Consider the following 17,210-nt stretch of genomic DNA (forward strand, 5'->3'; position numbering starts at 1 on the left):
CAGGCCAGTTACAGAGAGTTGTAAAACAGGCCACTGCAGCCATCTGCATTGTATTTCTTTGTATTTGTGTGCTAAAAATGAAAGAAGTTGGAAAATATTTTCTTCTGAAAATGTTTGAGGTGTTTTTTTTTAATCCCAGTGTATATAAAATTAAATATGAGATTGTAAGAATATATGTTGGACATGGTAATACACCATGCTTTTCCACAGCCTTCTGGAAGTATGCAGATGTTTCTTCTGTTGAATAAATACTAAGTTAAAAACCAAATTAAAGCCCCCACAACAGGAGTTGTGTCAGTAGTGGTTTTTCTTCCTGCCCTCCAGTAAGTAAAAGGTAGGTTTGGTGTAATAAAGGACAATCATTAATACTTTCTACTACATCTGCACATACAGCTTTTGTTTAATTAGCATGATATGCATTTTACAATCAAAATATGCTCTTTAGGTGCAATACCTGAGTGCTGGTATACTCAATGTAGTGCTAATAGGTGAAAATTAATATCAGTATTGCATGTTAATTGCATTCTAGTATCTGTGCAAATACAGTGTAATATGCATGACATCTAGTAACTGTTTAGTTGACAGTTCTTTAAAATACAGTGTTTATATTTTTTAGTTCTCTTAATGTAAAAATGATTTTGCTGTTTGTCACAATTAGATGTTGTATTTAAGTATACTGTTAAGATGCAGTTTCATGGTTAAAAATAAGTCTCTACTGTTGCTGGAGAGGAATGAACACTCATGTTTTCTTCCATCCACACTAACACCTGTGCTCCTTCATGAGCAGCTAAATTTGGCTGAAAAGGTCTTTAAGCACCCTAGCCTAGTCACAGTCTTCTGTTGTGAATGACTTTCCCACACTAGGGAAGCAGCAGGAACACATGATTAGCCAGGATGAGGAGAATCTAATTGCTCCTTTTAGTACAGACCCCATCCATATAAGCCGGTACTCTGAGCAGTGTTTTTGCAGCCGATGCAAGCCAACATGATGGCTTTTCCTTACCCTTTTCTTTGCAGTGGATCCTGCCACTTCTCAATGTCTCTTTTAGCTGAATAACTAATCTAGCTCAGCTCAGAATGCTGGTAGGCTGGAGAATTGATTAATCTCATAGGATAACTCTTGGGCACTAGACTTGATGCAAGATAAACAGTTCATGTACATGTAGGAATGTTGGACCAAGGGCAATGGGAAGTTCTCTTTCCACCAAAGTGTTGAGAAGCTGTTTGGATCAACTTATTCCATCTTGTAGGATCCCCTGGTCTCCACTTTCCATTAAAATGCTTTTATGGAAGAAAGTGGTGAAAGTTTCAGGAAATGTAACTTCCTTTCAGAGGTGTTTTGTTTGTTCAAGGTGTACCTTGTTTCTTGTTGGCGTTTTGAAGTTGATGCTTGGCTGGGATATTACAGCAGTCTTAATGAGTAAACAGATGTAACTGGAGCTAGATGCTGATTTTTGAATGAAGGACCTGTAGTACTCAGAGTCTGAAATTGTTAACATTCTTAAAGCAAATACCTTGACCTTTCTCCTAAAAATTTGATGGTAAGTCATATGTATTTTAAAAAAATGTACTGAAACAAGTTTGTTTTTGTTTTTTTTTTTAATGTGCCATGAGTGTGTTTAAATATATGTCAAATTAGTTTTGCTCAAGTTCCCCTGTGTCCTGTTGCAAATGCAGATTTTACCTATGTGGCTGTGCATTTATGGAAGTAATGTTGTATTGCAGACACAAAGCCTACAGCCAGCCTACAGCCTCATTTCTTTTCTGAACCAAGTTTTCTTAACCAAGTTATTCTTGTTATTTTAAAAAGGGTAGCAGGATAGAATTAAATCAGTGTAACATATTGATTTAAATCAATAGTGTAATATAGCTGAATTTGCTGATTTATTAAGATATGGGAAAAAGTTATGTTGTTGGCATTTTTTTTTCCTGAAAAACAAGTTCCTGGCAGTTGTGGGTTTTGTGTATAGGAAGGGGGTGTTCTTGGGAAGAATAAGTAAAGGGAGTTGTTGCACTTTTATGTTGAGCTTTCTCTGTAACAGCTTTAGTAGTAATCTTGTCTTTTATTTCTTTAGTGTGGTCCTGACTAGCTGCTTCTGGTGTCAGTAACAGACCTACCATGAGCAACTCTACTCCAGCTACAGGTATACATTTAAAAAAAACCCTCAAAGTTCTTGATCTGTTCTTTCTCTGTGTTGTTTTTTTCTTTCTTTTGTTGTTTTGTGTGTTGAGGAAGATGCAGTAAGTGTATATATTTGTTTACCTGTAGTTTTAGACCAGACAGGAAGTTGAAAATGGGAGAAAGCTGGTACTACTTTTGTTAATATTACTTCCAGCATTAGGTGTACATGGAGTGTTAATGACCAATGGTTGCATGAAGTAACTTTATGTAAAATAAGTTAACTGCATCATGACCTAGACAATTGCCTGTCAGCAATGGTTTCCAAATAGTTTATTTTATATCAGGGCAAAGGACAGAGCAGGTCACCTTTTGTGATCTTAGACACCAAGTCTCTGAGACTTGCTGTATTTTCAGTGGGGAAGGAGGAGTCTGAGAAGCTAACTTGAAGATTTTTCTTTTTGATTTCTTTGATTTGCACATGTCAGGTTGTTTATACTTCTGCTGATCAATTCAGTGTGAGGTCCAAATGTTTCTGCTTGGCTTGAAATAGCATTAGCTTATAGCTCAGCAATGTAATCGGTGAAATATATATTATTAATTAACAGTGCAATGACTGCTCCTTCACAGTGGTATCCAAGATGTCTAAATGATATAGAGGTTTTTGGGATACATTACTTGGCATTCTCATTAATAATCATATAAATCTAAAATAAAATATGATCACTATTGAAATGCATATTTTTACCCAATACAGCTGCTCCAGCTGCAGGTCTTGTTTTTTGTTGTTATGTTTGGGGTTTTGGGGGTTTTTTGGTCTGGTGGGTCGCATATCTAAAATGTATACCCTTCTACCTCAGGCTACGCAGGGAATACATTTGTACTGGTCATGAATTGTGATTGTAATGAGCTTCCCTTTGTACTTCAGGAACCAGTTTTCACTTTGTTCATAAGGGTTTTTTTGGTCTGTCTGAAAGCATTTTTTACTTTCACTCAATTGAGAGTACAATTCAGAAAAGTGGTCACTTTTGGCATGCTTCAAAGAAACGTTGAATCAATTTTGAAATTTAGATGTTGGAAGATACAGATGGTTATCACTCTGCATCAAAATTAGTATTGTACCACAGCTGGAGAAAGAAGCATGGTTTAAAAAATTACGAGGTTTTATATTTGAGATGTGCTAGCTTTTATTGCTGATTTAGTAAATTAGCTAAAGTTTCACAACAAAAGTAACATTTCAACAGTTTGCCACTTAGCTTTATTTTGTCACCTCTGACAATGTGTCAGAACCCAGAAGATACTGCTTCTGCTTCATATAAAACTAGAGGTGAAATTAATTCTAGGCTTCATTTCCTGCTTTCTTTGGTCAAGCATTCCTTGACTTAGTATTAAGTCAGGGACATCTTGTAAATTTTGAACCTAAAAAGTAATGAAATAGGTTGTTAAGTTTACTAGTAATATGTCCTGTTGTGGCTTGGTACCAATATGTGTTTAATATGGTCGTGTTTGTCTTAAAGTTCACATTTTTCAGAATGCAGACAGAGCACATGAAGCCATTTAAAATTTCTTGATGGAAAAATGAATGCATAACAGACTTTTCAGTTTTCCAGGTGGCAGAATTGTTAAGTGTGGTATAGCTGGGGCTTTTATCATCCATCTTGAAATTTTACAGGTTTCCAGTAATAAAAAGACCCTCTGTAAACATCCTTATGCAGAATGACTTGTGTGAACCAGTTCTCAGCCTTAGACCGTATGCAAAACCTACAGTAAAATCTGAAATTTCTTATAAAGCTCCCACAGAAATTTCTTCTCAATCTTTTGTGTTTCTCCTTGGAAGGCTAAATGCAACAGATGAGATATTAAGGCTATCTCTCTTGCCTCCATTGCAACTGCTTCTAGAACAATATGCTTGTTCCAGATATGGTGTTCTGCTTTAAAGTGCTCTCAAGGCTACTGAGTAATGTTCCTGAAATGCAGTCATTGGTCACTTACCGATCCAAATTAGTCCCTTACAGGATCCAAACAGGCATATGTTCAAAAAAAACCCCACTTCTGGCAGTATGTCAAAGTGGAAGATGTAAGAGTTTGCATGGATTTCATGCTGTCTTTCTCAAAGACTTTTTAAAACTTAAAATAATTTGTAACAGCAGGCTTTCTTTATTAATGTAAAAACAAACTCAAAACCTCAAGTTAGCAATTCAGTCCCATAAAGACAAGTTGGTGATAAAAGGAAAATTAATGTATTACCTCCCAGTTGGGACTTTCCTCTTTTGTGCAACTAATATTTTATAGATATCTTATGTAGGCATTTGGGGAGAAGTTACTGACGTCCCGTTAAAAAAAAGAAAACAACAGCAAACCAAAACCAAATCTTCAGAAAATAAACAAGTCCAAAGCAAAGCCAGACATACCCCACCCTCCCCTTGCTATCAAGATTTGGAATAACTGATGAGATCTTCTTACACTGTCCCTTTGTTAGATATGGAATATCCTTTCTTATGGTTCAAAGAACTAAGTACCTAAGTCAATGTCAGTGCTGAGACAGCAGTTTATCTCCTTTAGGTTTTGATATGTACGCTGTGCAATGGGTTTGTCTTGTTTACTTGTCTGTCTCCCTCCCTAAAATATTTTAGATAATGAGAAGAAAAAAAGTAAAGGAAAAAGATCTCCGTGTTCCCCTTCACGTGTCCTTCATATTCGTCAAATTCCAAATGGTGTTACTGGAGCAGAAGTTGTTTCATTAGGTCTCCCTTTTGGCAAAGTAACCAATCTCTTGATGCTAAGAGGAAAAGGTCAGGTATGTAGTTTTCAATGTTTCAATAACAAGAGCAAGACTGAAGATGTGGTTCATGTTATGATAATTTTGATCTTGACCTTGAGTGAAGTGATTGCAACAATGTCTAAATATTTCATTGATAGCAGAAGATTTTCATAATTTTAAATGTGAAAGTATGTTTTGAAATTTATTTTAAGTTTTTTATATGCTTTCAGATTGCATAATGAACTAGAAATTTTTTAATAATATTGCTAAACATTATATCCACTTTATGTGAAAACATATGGATGATCAAGAACTGCATTGTCATTATTGATGACACAGTGACAATGAGCCTGCCTGCTTAAGCTACTGACATGCATGTAATTTTTTGACATCTTTTAATCCTGTTAAATGTGGCAGAGTAGTTTGTGTCATGAAGAAGCACAGAAATCCTAAAAATAATAAACATTCATTCAAAAATTGTCTGGATTAATACAATAATAAACTAATGGATGTTTAATGTTCTGTTCCAGCTTTTTCAATCAGTGTGCATATCAGCTACTTGAGTAATAGTGCTTGATTTCAGGAATTTAGCAAATTGATTAGCAGTGTAGTACTTTTAGCAGCATTACTTCCCATATGTCATACTTATTCCACCTCTTCTTAGATGATATAGTGTACTTACAATATAAAACTTTCTATGAAAACACAAATTGAATAAAACAGCCCCATAAACATGCACACACAAATGCATTCTAATGCTGAGGAAATCAGTATTGTACTGATTTCACATAATCTTTTTCTAGTGAGAGTGGAATTGGGAATAAATTATGCTTTTTTTCTCTCATGTAAACAAAACCATCTTTGAAATCATCTATGTATTGGTTGCAGGCATTTTTGGAAATGGCTTCCGTAGATGCTGCTGTTTCTATGGTGCACTACTACACTCCTGCTACACCTCACCTCCACAATCAGCCAGTTTATATTCAGTATTCCCATTACAAGGAACTTAGGACTGACAATCAGCATAATCAGGCTGTGAGTACAGTGTTTCCATTTAACAGGATATAATTGCATGAGTTGTGAATGCATGTGTTAATACAGAAAGTATTAAGGTGTTTTCTGCTTCTCACGTTGCCCTGCCTGTGATAGTGCTCAAGAAGATGGAAAGGATCTCAACCAAGACAGTTGATCCCAACTGACCTAAGGGATGTCCCACACTCTATGATGTTGGGCTCAGCATTGAAAACTGGGGGAAGGATGAGGAATGTTCAGAGTTGTGGCCATGTCGTTTCCAAGGAATTGTTACACCCAATGAAGTTCCTACTTTCTTGGAAGTGTTTAAATAAACACCTATCTGCCAATGGGGGAGGTGTTTAAAGACCTTGTTTCGCCTTACTTGCATATGCAGCTATTGCTTTGCCTGTTCAACTGTCTGTAAATGACAGTTTTCTCACTTCTACACTTCCAATTCCCTGTCTTGTTGTGCTAAGGGAAGGTGACTGAGTAGTTGTGTGGCACTTTGCTGTATAGCAGGGTTAAACCACAACACTAGTAAATAAACAGCTGCACTTCACTATACCAGTAGACAAATTCTGGTATGTATAATTTCAGTAACTTCTTAGAGACAGGGTCTTCTCAAAATCTGTAAAATTATTGTGAAGGAGCTGAAGTTCAAAAGTAGTTCATCATAATGACCATAAAATCAAGTGAAGGTGGCAGGAGGACTGCTTGTATAAACAAGGAGCTCCTGATTGGTCTTGAACATAAAAGAGAGGCATAGGAAAGCTGGAATCATGAACAAGTGCCTCAGGAAGATTATAGAGCATTACTTAAACATGCAGGAATATGGTTAGGGAAGTCAAAGGCTACACAGAGTTGTCTCTGACGAGAAATGTGAAAAGCAGCAAGTTTCGTTCCTTGTGGTATATCAGCCATAGAAATAAGATTTCTTTTTTCCAAAATAATATGTGGCCTGCTGCTGAAAGGGGCAGGAGCAGAGGAGGTGGAAAAGGCTGAATTACCGATAGCCTTCTCAGCAGCATGTGGTGGTTAAGAGTTGCACTTGAGAAGAGTGGAAATGTCTTGATGAAGGAAGTAGAGAAGAATCACATCAGAGAACATTTAAATTAGTTTGATAAACACAAAGTCTATGTCTCTAGTGAGACACTTTTGAATGCTGAGGGAGCAGATTGGTGTCATTGCAATGCCAATGTACTATCTTGAAAATGTCATGGCAATTGGAAAAGTGACTGAGTTACTGAGGACTAGAAAAAAGAAAATCCTTCCGTCTCCTCTCTTAAGGAAGGACAGCAAGAAAGATGAAAAGAAAGATCTGGGGAACCACTGCTTGATTATCCTTACTTGGGTCCCTGGGTAAGGAATGGAGCAACTCATTCTGAAAACTATCTCCAAACATTCTAAGGAGAAGAAAGGGGTTAGTCATAGTCAAGCATAGGTTTTTAAAAGCACATTATGCCTGAGCAATGTGATGGCCTTTTATGGTGAGATTACTGGATTGGTGGACAAGACAAGGGGATATTGTGTATCTTGACTTTGACGAGACTTTTGTTTCCAATAACATCCAAATAGATGAATTGATTAATGCAGTCTAGTTAAGTGAAGTGATTTAAAAGGCTGAAATGGTTGTGACCAGTGGCATAAAGCTAGCATCCAGTCACTGGCAGAGTACCCTAGGGGTTAATACTGGATTTTGGATTTCTGGATTAATTTCAATTGACCTCCCATTTAGATACTTAAGTTATATACTGTGATATGTATATCATGATTTTTTTTTTCCTCTGTAAGAATGTTGACAGTAGTGATTTGAGCATAAATCATTCATTTGTGCTGGCACAAAAGTCACACAAGTCTTGCAAGCTTGTCAGTCTGGTAAATATTATTTGTCTCTTTCCTCATCCAAGATTGCTGTATCAGTTTGTTATCTGCAAAACCAAACAAATTACAAGATTTTTTTTAGGGATGTGGTTTGCATAACAGCCTCAGGAAAACTATATGTATATTTGCAAATAAGACGCCTTGGGTCTCTTACTGGGTATTTTCAACTTGGTACGTGGCACTTGGTTCTTCTATAACAGCATTGTCTGCTTTTAAAAATAAACTGTTTGGCACTTACATTTGAGTTTTATCTAAAATTTGAAGAGACCCTAGTAGAACCTAGTAGAGTGGCTGAATGCTGTTACTGTACTAGTCCCTAGTCTGAGCCCTGAAGTACATATTATTTTGCAGGATTTTATTTTTCTGAAACTAGGTAACATGTACCATGTGCCCTGTTTAATCTGTCTTCCAAAGAATTTATGTAGCTGAGACATGTCTTTTAAGTCACAATACTGCATCTGGAAAGGAACATCTCTCCACAGTCCTGCTACTCACAGGAGGTATGAAGACCTCTTTGGGGAAAACCCATGAAAAACAAGTGAAAAGACTTGTGTAATCACAGAAGTATAGTTTAAGGAGTGAGATTTGAACCTATTTTTTGTGATTGATGGCTTTGCTCTGAAAGAAGAGTAGGGTGTGCAGGTTTAAGCTTATTCCAACCAAATATTAGTTCCTGAAGAGAATTAATCCTAGTTTTTGGTATGCTGACTGATTGTTTGTCTATTACAAGATTACAATTGTCATCTATAATATTGCTGGAAAAATGTCTAGAATGACAATAGCTTACTGAATCAAAGAAAAATCATTACAAATTAGTAGCAGTTTAACAAAAAAAACTTGTAATTCTGTGAATTACACTGACTAGTTGTAAGGGAGGAGAATGGAAAGTAAGAGTTATGATTTTTTATGAATGTGGGATTTGAATCAACAATATGAAGGAAATATGGTTTTATGAAGTTATTTTTTATGTCCTTTTCATTTAGGAGAACTTTATTTCAGTATGAATAATTTGTATATAAAATAACTGCGCTCTCTGCTATGACTTAATTTCAGAGACCCCAACCTGCGCTGCAATGTGCGAATGCTGTGCAGCATGGAAACCTGGGTATTACAAGTGCTCTTGCTGCTGAAGGTGGGGTCCTTCCAAGTAATGGTTCTGTTCTTCGAATCGTTGTTGAAAATGTTTTTTGCCCTGTCACTTTAGACATACTTTATCAGGTAATGAGGACTGCTTAAAAAAAGTCACAATCTGTTCCAATGTTGCTACTGTAAATCCATTAATTTTTTTTTTTTTTTTAATACCTGTGTCTCCTGAATCTTCTGAATGAGGACTGTCTCTTTAAAATAATTCCCTGGATTTAGGGATCTAGGATTGAAATAGTTGTATGTAAATGAAATTTAAGTAAACAGGGCTTCAGTACTCAGGTTTTCATGTTGTCTCATTTAGTTCCTTGCTGTGGAAGCGGCAACAAACTTGAATGGTTAATTCTGCTTTCTTGATGAGCTAGTGAAATACTGAATGTTATGAACTAGTGAATCCATATTTTATCACTCTTTCTGCTGAGTAACCTTTGTAGTTTGCTTTATATTTAGGGTTTTATGTTCACTTTTATACCTCAGTGCAAGTGATGTAATATGCAAATTGCTTGTTAAAATCAAATGGTTTTGATTGTTCATCTTTAGAATGTCATTTGACTGCCTCTCTAAACTTAGAATAATGGTAGACTGTATTTATGAAAGACATTGCTATAACTTCTGCTAGGTGTTTGGCCTATGCTGTTGAAAGCTCTAAGTTTAAAAATAATAACTTGAAGACCACTTATTTGCATCCAAAATATTTGTTGATACTTCACAAATATTGCAAGTTTTTCATACTTGAAACTTTTGTAATTGATAGTAATTTATGCAGTAAAAGCCATGCCCCACATATAAGTTTCTTAAGTAATACAACTTAGAATAACTGGGATGATTTTGTAGGAACCTGCAGTCCTGGAAGATTCTTTTCCTGCTCTGCTAAGATCTCAAACAATAGTTGTTTTTAGCAACACTGTTTTTCCTCTTACCTCTTAAAATTTTCTGTTTCTCTTTATCTCCTCACCATGATACTGATTAACTAGTGTACATATTAGTTGCCACTTGGATCTAAACCTTTGTAGGTGTCTTTGAGTGCTGCTCACTCATTACTGAACCTGTGCAAATACTATGTCAGCTGTTTAGGATTATTGCTGCATTCAGAATAACCTCAGAACAAGCTCCTGTGGTTATGGAAGCTGTACTAGTTCTAAGAATGCAAAAGCAAAGAGGAAATTCATATTAATTTACTTTCCTCTGATTTTAGTCTACTTCAGTGCAGCACAACTATATTTTCAGCATTTGAATTGCTCTCAACTACTTTTCCAATATGTCTTGAAAATTTAGCAATATTTGCAAAGGGATCTTATTTGGAGTTCTTAATAGGGGACAGTCTCCTCTAATTAGAGCAGCACTTTGTGCCTGATCTAACTTCCACTTTGTATAGTAAGGTTAATGAAAATGAGTATTTTCACTGGCAAGTACAGCCTCTTATGGAACACTACTAGGCAAGGTGGCAGTCCATACTTGGATTGTATTTTGTAAATTGTCTTGCCTGTCAAAAAATTAATTTTTTAAAATCACAATTTGCCTTAAAATATTTATCATATGAAGCTGAAAATTCAGTGTTATCTTTTCAGAAACAAAGTTGATATATATAGTGTGTTTAGGTTTAAAATGAAACAGGAATGAGTACATTAAATTTCATTACCTTAAAAAGGTCTATTAAGTTTTCTGGATAAGCATATGTTGAGAAGCTGTATTTAGGCATTTCTTAAGAGGAAGTGCTTTATGTACAGGAACTCAAAGACTAATTTTAAGTTGCTCTGAAAAGGTTTTTGTTCTGTTTTCTACAACTAAATGATGACTTCAGCATTAAAATCTTGTTTCTGAGAGATGGAGAAACTGGGTCCAAATGGTTGGGACATTAGTCTTGGCCCTAAGAGGTTGACAAGAGATGCTTATACTTATCTAGGGCCTTTCTTTCCATTGCAGACTTAATATTTCTCAGGGGTTTCTGCTTTCCTGACTTTGCATTGATTCTAACAGTTTGTTTGAAAACTAATAGTACTTCTCAAACTCATCTTTCCTCTGACTGGCCTTTTTTTTCCTGCACTTGCATGATACATCCTGGCTTTACATTTGTCCTCACTCTTTGTGGCATTGCTTTTGTTTAAACCCCTTCATGTAATGCACACTCTCATTTTGAATGTATATATATTTAAATTCAGCCTTTAAAAGTATGTCTGCAATGCTTATGTTTGCAATAAATCAAATACCATTTGATTATACAGTATAGAGGTAGGTTCAAATCTAGGTCTTTGTCTTGCTTCTTTCCTTGTTTTTTTGTTTAGGCAGTGAGTCTTAATAAGCACGTCAATTATTTAAGTTCTGTTTTATTCAACAGATTTGCAGAATTTGTCTAATGTGCAGAACATAAAGGTGGATACCTTGAAATGCAGATTGCAGTTCCCATCTCAACTGACTTCCAGTAACAAGGAATAATATTGATAGAAATAGACAGATCCATCAGGTCAACAGGTGGCTCTGTTGTGTACTTGAATCAATTTTGGGGTTTTTGACCATGGGATAATCTGTTCAACACCTGTTCCACTGATACCTGATGTGATGTACCTTTCTCAGAGGGGAAAAAGGGTTCTAGTGTAGGAAGTAGTGGAGCTTGTTGACAGCTTTAAACTAGCTTGGAACAGGGAAGGGTAATGTGTAGAAGCTAGAGAGCAAGAGGCTAGAGAGCAGCACTGTGGAAAGGGACCTGCACATCCTGGTCAATGGCAAGTTGAAGGTGAATCAGCAGTGCACAAGGTCTGGAAGCGAAGCCTTATGGAGAGTGGCTGAGGGCAGTAGGTCTGTTCAGCCTGGAGGATGCTGAGGGTTTGCAGTTACAGTTTACTCAGAGGGGAAGTGGGAGGAGCAGGTACTAATCTCTTCAGTGTTGTGACCAGTGACAGGACTTGAGGAAATGGCATGAAGCTGAGTTGGGGAATGCTTAAGTTGGATTGGAAAGGGTTTTTCAACCAGAGGGTCTTGGGCTCTGGAACAGGCTTTTCAGGGAAGTGATCGCAGCACCAAGCCTGACAGTTCCAGAAGCCTTTGGACAATGCTGTCAGGCACATGGTGTGACTCTTGGGGTGTCCTGTGCAGAGCTGGGAACTGCACTCAGTTGATGATCCTTGTGGATCCCTTCCAACTCAATGTGTTCTGTGACTCTAAGACTTGTGAAATCCATTTCTCAAACCTCAACTCTGATTCATTATTCACAATTTATCTGCAGACACTTGACAAATGCCTGTTTGGATTGTCCTTCCCTGTTTAGTTGATAAGCCATTACTAATTCTTTAAAAACACTTTATCCATCTTTCCTGTCTTTTGTAGCCTTCCTTTAATTATTTTTTTTACCTGAAAAAAAATTCTGAGTTCACACAATTTTTGTTCAGCTTTCATAACAGAAATATTTTTCAGAAATTTATTTGGAATATTAAATGCTAGCTTTTAGTGTGCATGAATTACTCACTGCTTCTTATAGCCCATTTTTTTTTCCCTAACAGATTTTCTCTAAATTTGGCTTTGTCTTGAAGATTGTCATGTTCCATAAGAACAATCAATTTCAAGCTCTGCTCCAATATGCTGATGCAATGCATGCATATTATGCCAAAATGGTAAGTATAATGTATTCAGCTTGATTTTGTTTGTTTATTGGGGGGTTTTCCTTGCTAAGAGACAGGGGAAGCATTAGGAATATTTTGACTGTTAACTTTGTGATATCTCATCATTCTAACATTTTTGCTGCACATGAATAACTTTGACATCTCTCTTTATTTAAGAGGACTGCACTCTATCATCAACTGCAAACAAATCTATAGCATATACTCCAGGACATGCATGAGTCTGTCAAAATGAAAATAATTGATAATATTCTCTCTCGAGGCTGAAGAGACCCAGCTCCCTTTTACTTTTATTTGTGAAAGAGACGCTCCAATTGCTTAATCATCTTTGTAAGTCTACACTGAACCCATTCCAAGAGCTCCATGTCTCTTTTGGGCTGAGGAGCCCACAGTTGAACACAGCAGTCCAAATGTGGCCTCAGCAGTGCTAAGTAGAGGGACAGGATCACCTCCTTTGACCTGCTGGAAGAGTTCTTTATAATGCATCCCAGGATGCCATTGGCCTTCTTGACCACAAGGACAGATTGCTGGCTCACAGGCATCTTGTGGTCGTGCACAAAGATACACATTCTTTGTAGAGCTGCTTTCCAGTACATCAGGCCCTAATCTATGCTTTGCATTTGCCTTGGCTGAATTTCAGATGGTTCCTCTGTGCCCATCTCTCCAGGCTGCTGAGGTCTCTCTGAAGGGCTGCACAGCCCTCTGGGCTATCGGCCACTGCTCCCAGCTCTGTGTTGTCAGTGAAATTGCTGAGGAGGCCTCTGCCCTTCATCCAAGTCATCTTTAGTTCTCATATAAAGGGAGCAGGAGGTAACTAATAGTCACATGTGTAGAAAAGCTTTAGCAATCCTTTCACGACACCTGTGATTCAAGTCCCAGAGAGGCAGACTGAAAACCTTTTTAGACCAATGATCAGGTCAGCAGATGGGTGCCTCTGCGTTGGCAGGGCATCACCTACAACAATTATGCACCACTTCTGGGTGTTCTTGGGCACAGCATCTGTACACTCTGTTGTTTCACTTGAAGTCATGCCTAGGACTAGGACTTATATTGGAAAAGACCCTAAGGTCATTGAGTCCAATTATAAACCTAATGCTGCCAATTTCACTTCTAAACCATGTCCTGAAGCACAACATCTGCACATTTTTAAATACCTCCAGGGATGGTGACTCCACCACTTGTCTGTTTTAATGCCTTTTGATGAAGAAATTTTTCATGAAATCCAGTCTAAACTCCCCTTGCAGAACTTGAGCCCGTTGTCTCTTGTCATGTCACTTGTTTCATGGGAGAAGAGTCCTAGAGAGCAGTAAGGTCTCTCCTGAGCCTCATTTTCCTCAGGGCAGACAACCCCAGCTCCCTCCAGCACTCCTTATGGTGCTTGTGCTTCAGATCCTACAGTAGAGTCCCTCATGTAAGGGTCAGTTCATGCAGTTAAAATTTCCAAATTAGTGTTCCTATTACCATTTGATATTGTGTGTTGAATGGGAGAGAAGTAAGATTAGAGACATAAGAAGTCAAGTCGTGTTTAAAGCTGTGTTTTGTCCAGGTGACACAAGGTGATATAATACTAACTAGCAAACTACACTAGAAGTTTAGGTAAGCATAGTTACAGCATAATTGCCTACTTGATTTTAAAAAGAGGGTTTAATAGCAGAAGGTGAATTACTGTTTCGATTCAATTGCAAAGTGAAAACTTTATAATGGTGCAGTGGTTTGGATTGGAAGCTACCTTTAAAGGTCATCCAGTCCAATCCCCTGGAGTAGGCAGGGTCACCTTCAGCTATATCAGGTTGCTCAGAGCTCTGTCCAATGGGCATCAGACTCCTCTCAGGGCAACCTGTGCCAATGTTTGGTTACGCTCATTGTAAAAAACTTCTTCTGTATAGCTAATCCAAATCAACCATCCCAGTTTAAAACCATTACCCCTTGTCCGATACCAACCTGCCCTACTAAAAATCTGTCCTGATCTTTCTTATAGACCACCTTCAAGTCCTGAAAGGCTGCAATAATAATATAAACGTACAGTGATGGCTGCCATGATGTGTTTTATCTCTGAAAATGTAATTATTTTTCTTCAGTCTCTGGATGGCCATTGTATCTACACTGGCTGCTGCACTCTGCGTATTGATTTCTCCAAGTTAACTAACCTAACGGTGAAGTACAACAATGACAAAAGTAGAGATTTCACTCGCATTGACCTTCCTTTTGGTGATGGCCAGCGAACCATGGAGGCATCCTTATCTACTCCCTTTGGTAAGAAACCTTCACTTCTAGTGCTAAATACACACTGAGATCATAATTTTTATGTTACATTTATGCTTTGGCTTCCTATCAGGTGCGTAGAGGGGTACATTTGGCATACATTTTTATTTTCTACATCCAGTGAAATTCTTATGGAAAGCTTGAAGTTGAAGTCTTGGTAAATCAGTATCTGAAACAATAATATGAGGAACGCTAGTGGGCAAATTTTAAAGTGTTGTAAAAAAGCTACGAAATACTACTAAAATGCTGTAAAACTGTATAATTGGTACAGGTAATGTAGTAAATATTGCGTGTCAGAATGGAAGTCATCACAAACTGACACTGGCTGCCTAAAGCTGCTTGAAAATAAGTGTTTTAAGGGTATTAGCTCCTATTTGTTGATATTTTAGGATAATTGAGTGCTTCAAGAAACAAAACTGTAAGAAAATCCAAAATGCTATACTTATATACTTGCCTTTTAAAATATAAAATTTAAGAAATTTTCTTAAATTTTAGAAGTCATTTTGGGATAGAGAAGACAGTGTCTGCTTGAAGTGAAACTGGAGAAATGCTCACAACACAATTTGAGCGATTTTAGCTAATTTTCTCTCTCTCTAATAACAACTATTAGCAATATTACACAGCGAAGAACTGACTTAGCTGTTGAATAGGTATCTAAGTGCTGTCCAATTGACTATCACGGTGAAAAGTGGGGAGAGTAACTCCCTATTTTCCTTTACTTTTCTGTGGCAACTAGGACAAATACTGGGTTTCGTTTGATTTTTTTGGATAGTTGAGTTAGCTTGGATTAGAATAAGAAAGTGAGTTGCACTTGCTACTTTCTTGATTTTTGTCTTTACTGCTCCCCTTAAATGCAGGCCTTGGATCTTTAGGGAATGGACAAATGTCATTACAGGGTGGGGAGAGGAGGATGGTGGAAGTTGCCATGCAGCATTATAGAAATGTGCTATTACAAGTTTAATATATTCTAATTAATTAGACTTGCACTATTTGAAATGTAAGTGGAAGGGAAAAGTACAATTAGAGTAGCTTATTTCTGCACTTGCTTGTAGGGCAGAAATAACGATGCTTTTGGAGAATAACACATGAACACTTCTCCCTATCTTCCTCCTCACTCTCCAAACTTCTCATTGCTAGGAGCCTTGTTTTCTTTTACTGTAAGAGTAAGAAGTGCTGGAATAGTTTGATGTCTGTACCAAAATTTGTCTGTGGTACATTCATAGTGAAGCAGCTGCACATTTATTAAAAAAACCAGTAAAAAATAGCTGTAAATGGGGAGAAGTTTGCTTCCTAGCTTTTCTGTCAGTGATGACAATATGCACATATTGTCATTGGCTTGTTCTGTGAAGCTTAGTTACAGAACATGAGGAAAAGATGTTCTAAGTCATGTGACTACCTTCACTACTTCCTATTACTAGTGGATGTAGTTTTGATGTAAAATTATAAGACAAAGCTGGTAACTGTCAGAATAATACATCTGGTTTTTATTGTAGGCTTGAAATTATCTTAATAGCAAAACTAAACTGTTCTTGAAACTTGTTTTTCTTCTTCTTTCTTTAATTTTCTTATGCTTTCTGTGGAAAAGATACTGCACTATAAACAGATTTTGTGCATATTCTTCATTTAAAGAGTTCTTGCATCCAGTGAGCAGAAATACCTGCGTTGGCTTGCTTAGAAAGCTAGGCTGATAGCCATGAAGCAAATGAATTAAAAACAAAAAAAGGCAACAAAGAATTCTAGATCTTTCTGTATTAGCTCAGTTTGACAATTTTTATATGCCAGATTTTGGTATCAAGGTGCAACATGCAGGTCTTATTTGGCAGAATAAAAGTTCTTGGTCTATTTATTTATTAATGTTTCCATTGCAATTCTTGGATTGTGAGTAAGTGTTTCATAACTATATTGTCAGAACTTGTCAGTATAATTTCAAAAATGTGTTTACTTGCTTTAGTGTCATAAAGGTGTTCAGTTTTTTGTATGAAAGATTCTGTGGCAAAAAAAGTTAAGAAGAGGTGTAGTGATGCAGTATTCATGGGTACTTGATCTGTGGTGTCTGTTACATTCCTTTTTGTAATTCATAATAGATACTTTTTTTGGTATTGTGTTATCCCTATTGATAATCATTTATTAGTAGCTATATTTTAGTCAGTAGTGTGGAGGTTTGAGTAGTAAAACAGACATATTATCAAGCTTGTAGAATGTTTTCTAATTATACATGCCCCATTTGAAAAAATTAAAATCTGGTGTGTCCTTACATATGAACGAATCCACAGCTCAAACTTGTATTTAAATGCTTAGAATACAGCTTTGTGAGCTACCCTGAGTAGCACTTGACTCCACATACTAACGTGGAAATAACTGAGCTATCTTTGATGCTGGAACTCTCCATATGTTGCTATTTCAAATCTGGTTAATACAT

At 36.9% G+C, this 17,210-nt stretch overlaps 1 protein-coding gene across 3 annotated transcripts in view; it reads left to right on the plus strand.

The window, feature by feature from the left end:
* Positions 1-2,074: 2,074 nt before the first annotated feature.
* The window catches only part of PTBP3 (polypyrimidine tract binding protein 3), a 32,318-nt gene continuing 17,182 nt past the window's right edge, over positions 2,075-17,210 (plus strand). The window contains exons 1-6 of one of the 3 annotated variants that reach the window (XM_054284084.1): positions 2,075-2,144; positions 4,753-4,916; positions 5,769-5,915; positions 8,829-8,993; positions 12,413-12,523; positions 14,608-14,782. In XM_054284084.1, coding sequence (XP_054140059.1) covers positions 2,120-2,144; positions 4,753-4,916; positions 5,769-5,915; positions 8,829-8,993; positions 12,413-12,523; positions 14,608-14,782 — 787 coding nt within the window. In that variant the 5' untranslated portion in view covers positions 2,075-2,119. The remainder of the gene's footprint in view (positions 2,145-4,752; positions 4,917-5,768; positions 5,916-8,828; positions 8,994-12,412; positions 12,524-14,607; positions 14,783-17,210) is intronic. The other 2 variants (XM_054284094.1, XM_054284104.1) reach the window with 2 other exon arrangements.

The sequence above is a fragment of the Melozone crissalis genome, unplaced genomic scaffold (genome assembly GCF_028551555.1).
Source record: "Melozone crissalis strain CALT ecotype California unplaced genomic scaffold, PUWL_Pcris_2 ptg000005l_1, whole genome shotgun sequence".
NCBI lineage: Eukaryota > Metazoa > Chordata > Aves > Passeriformes > Passerellidae > Melozone > Melozone crissalis.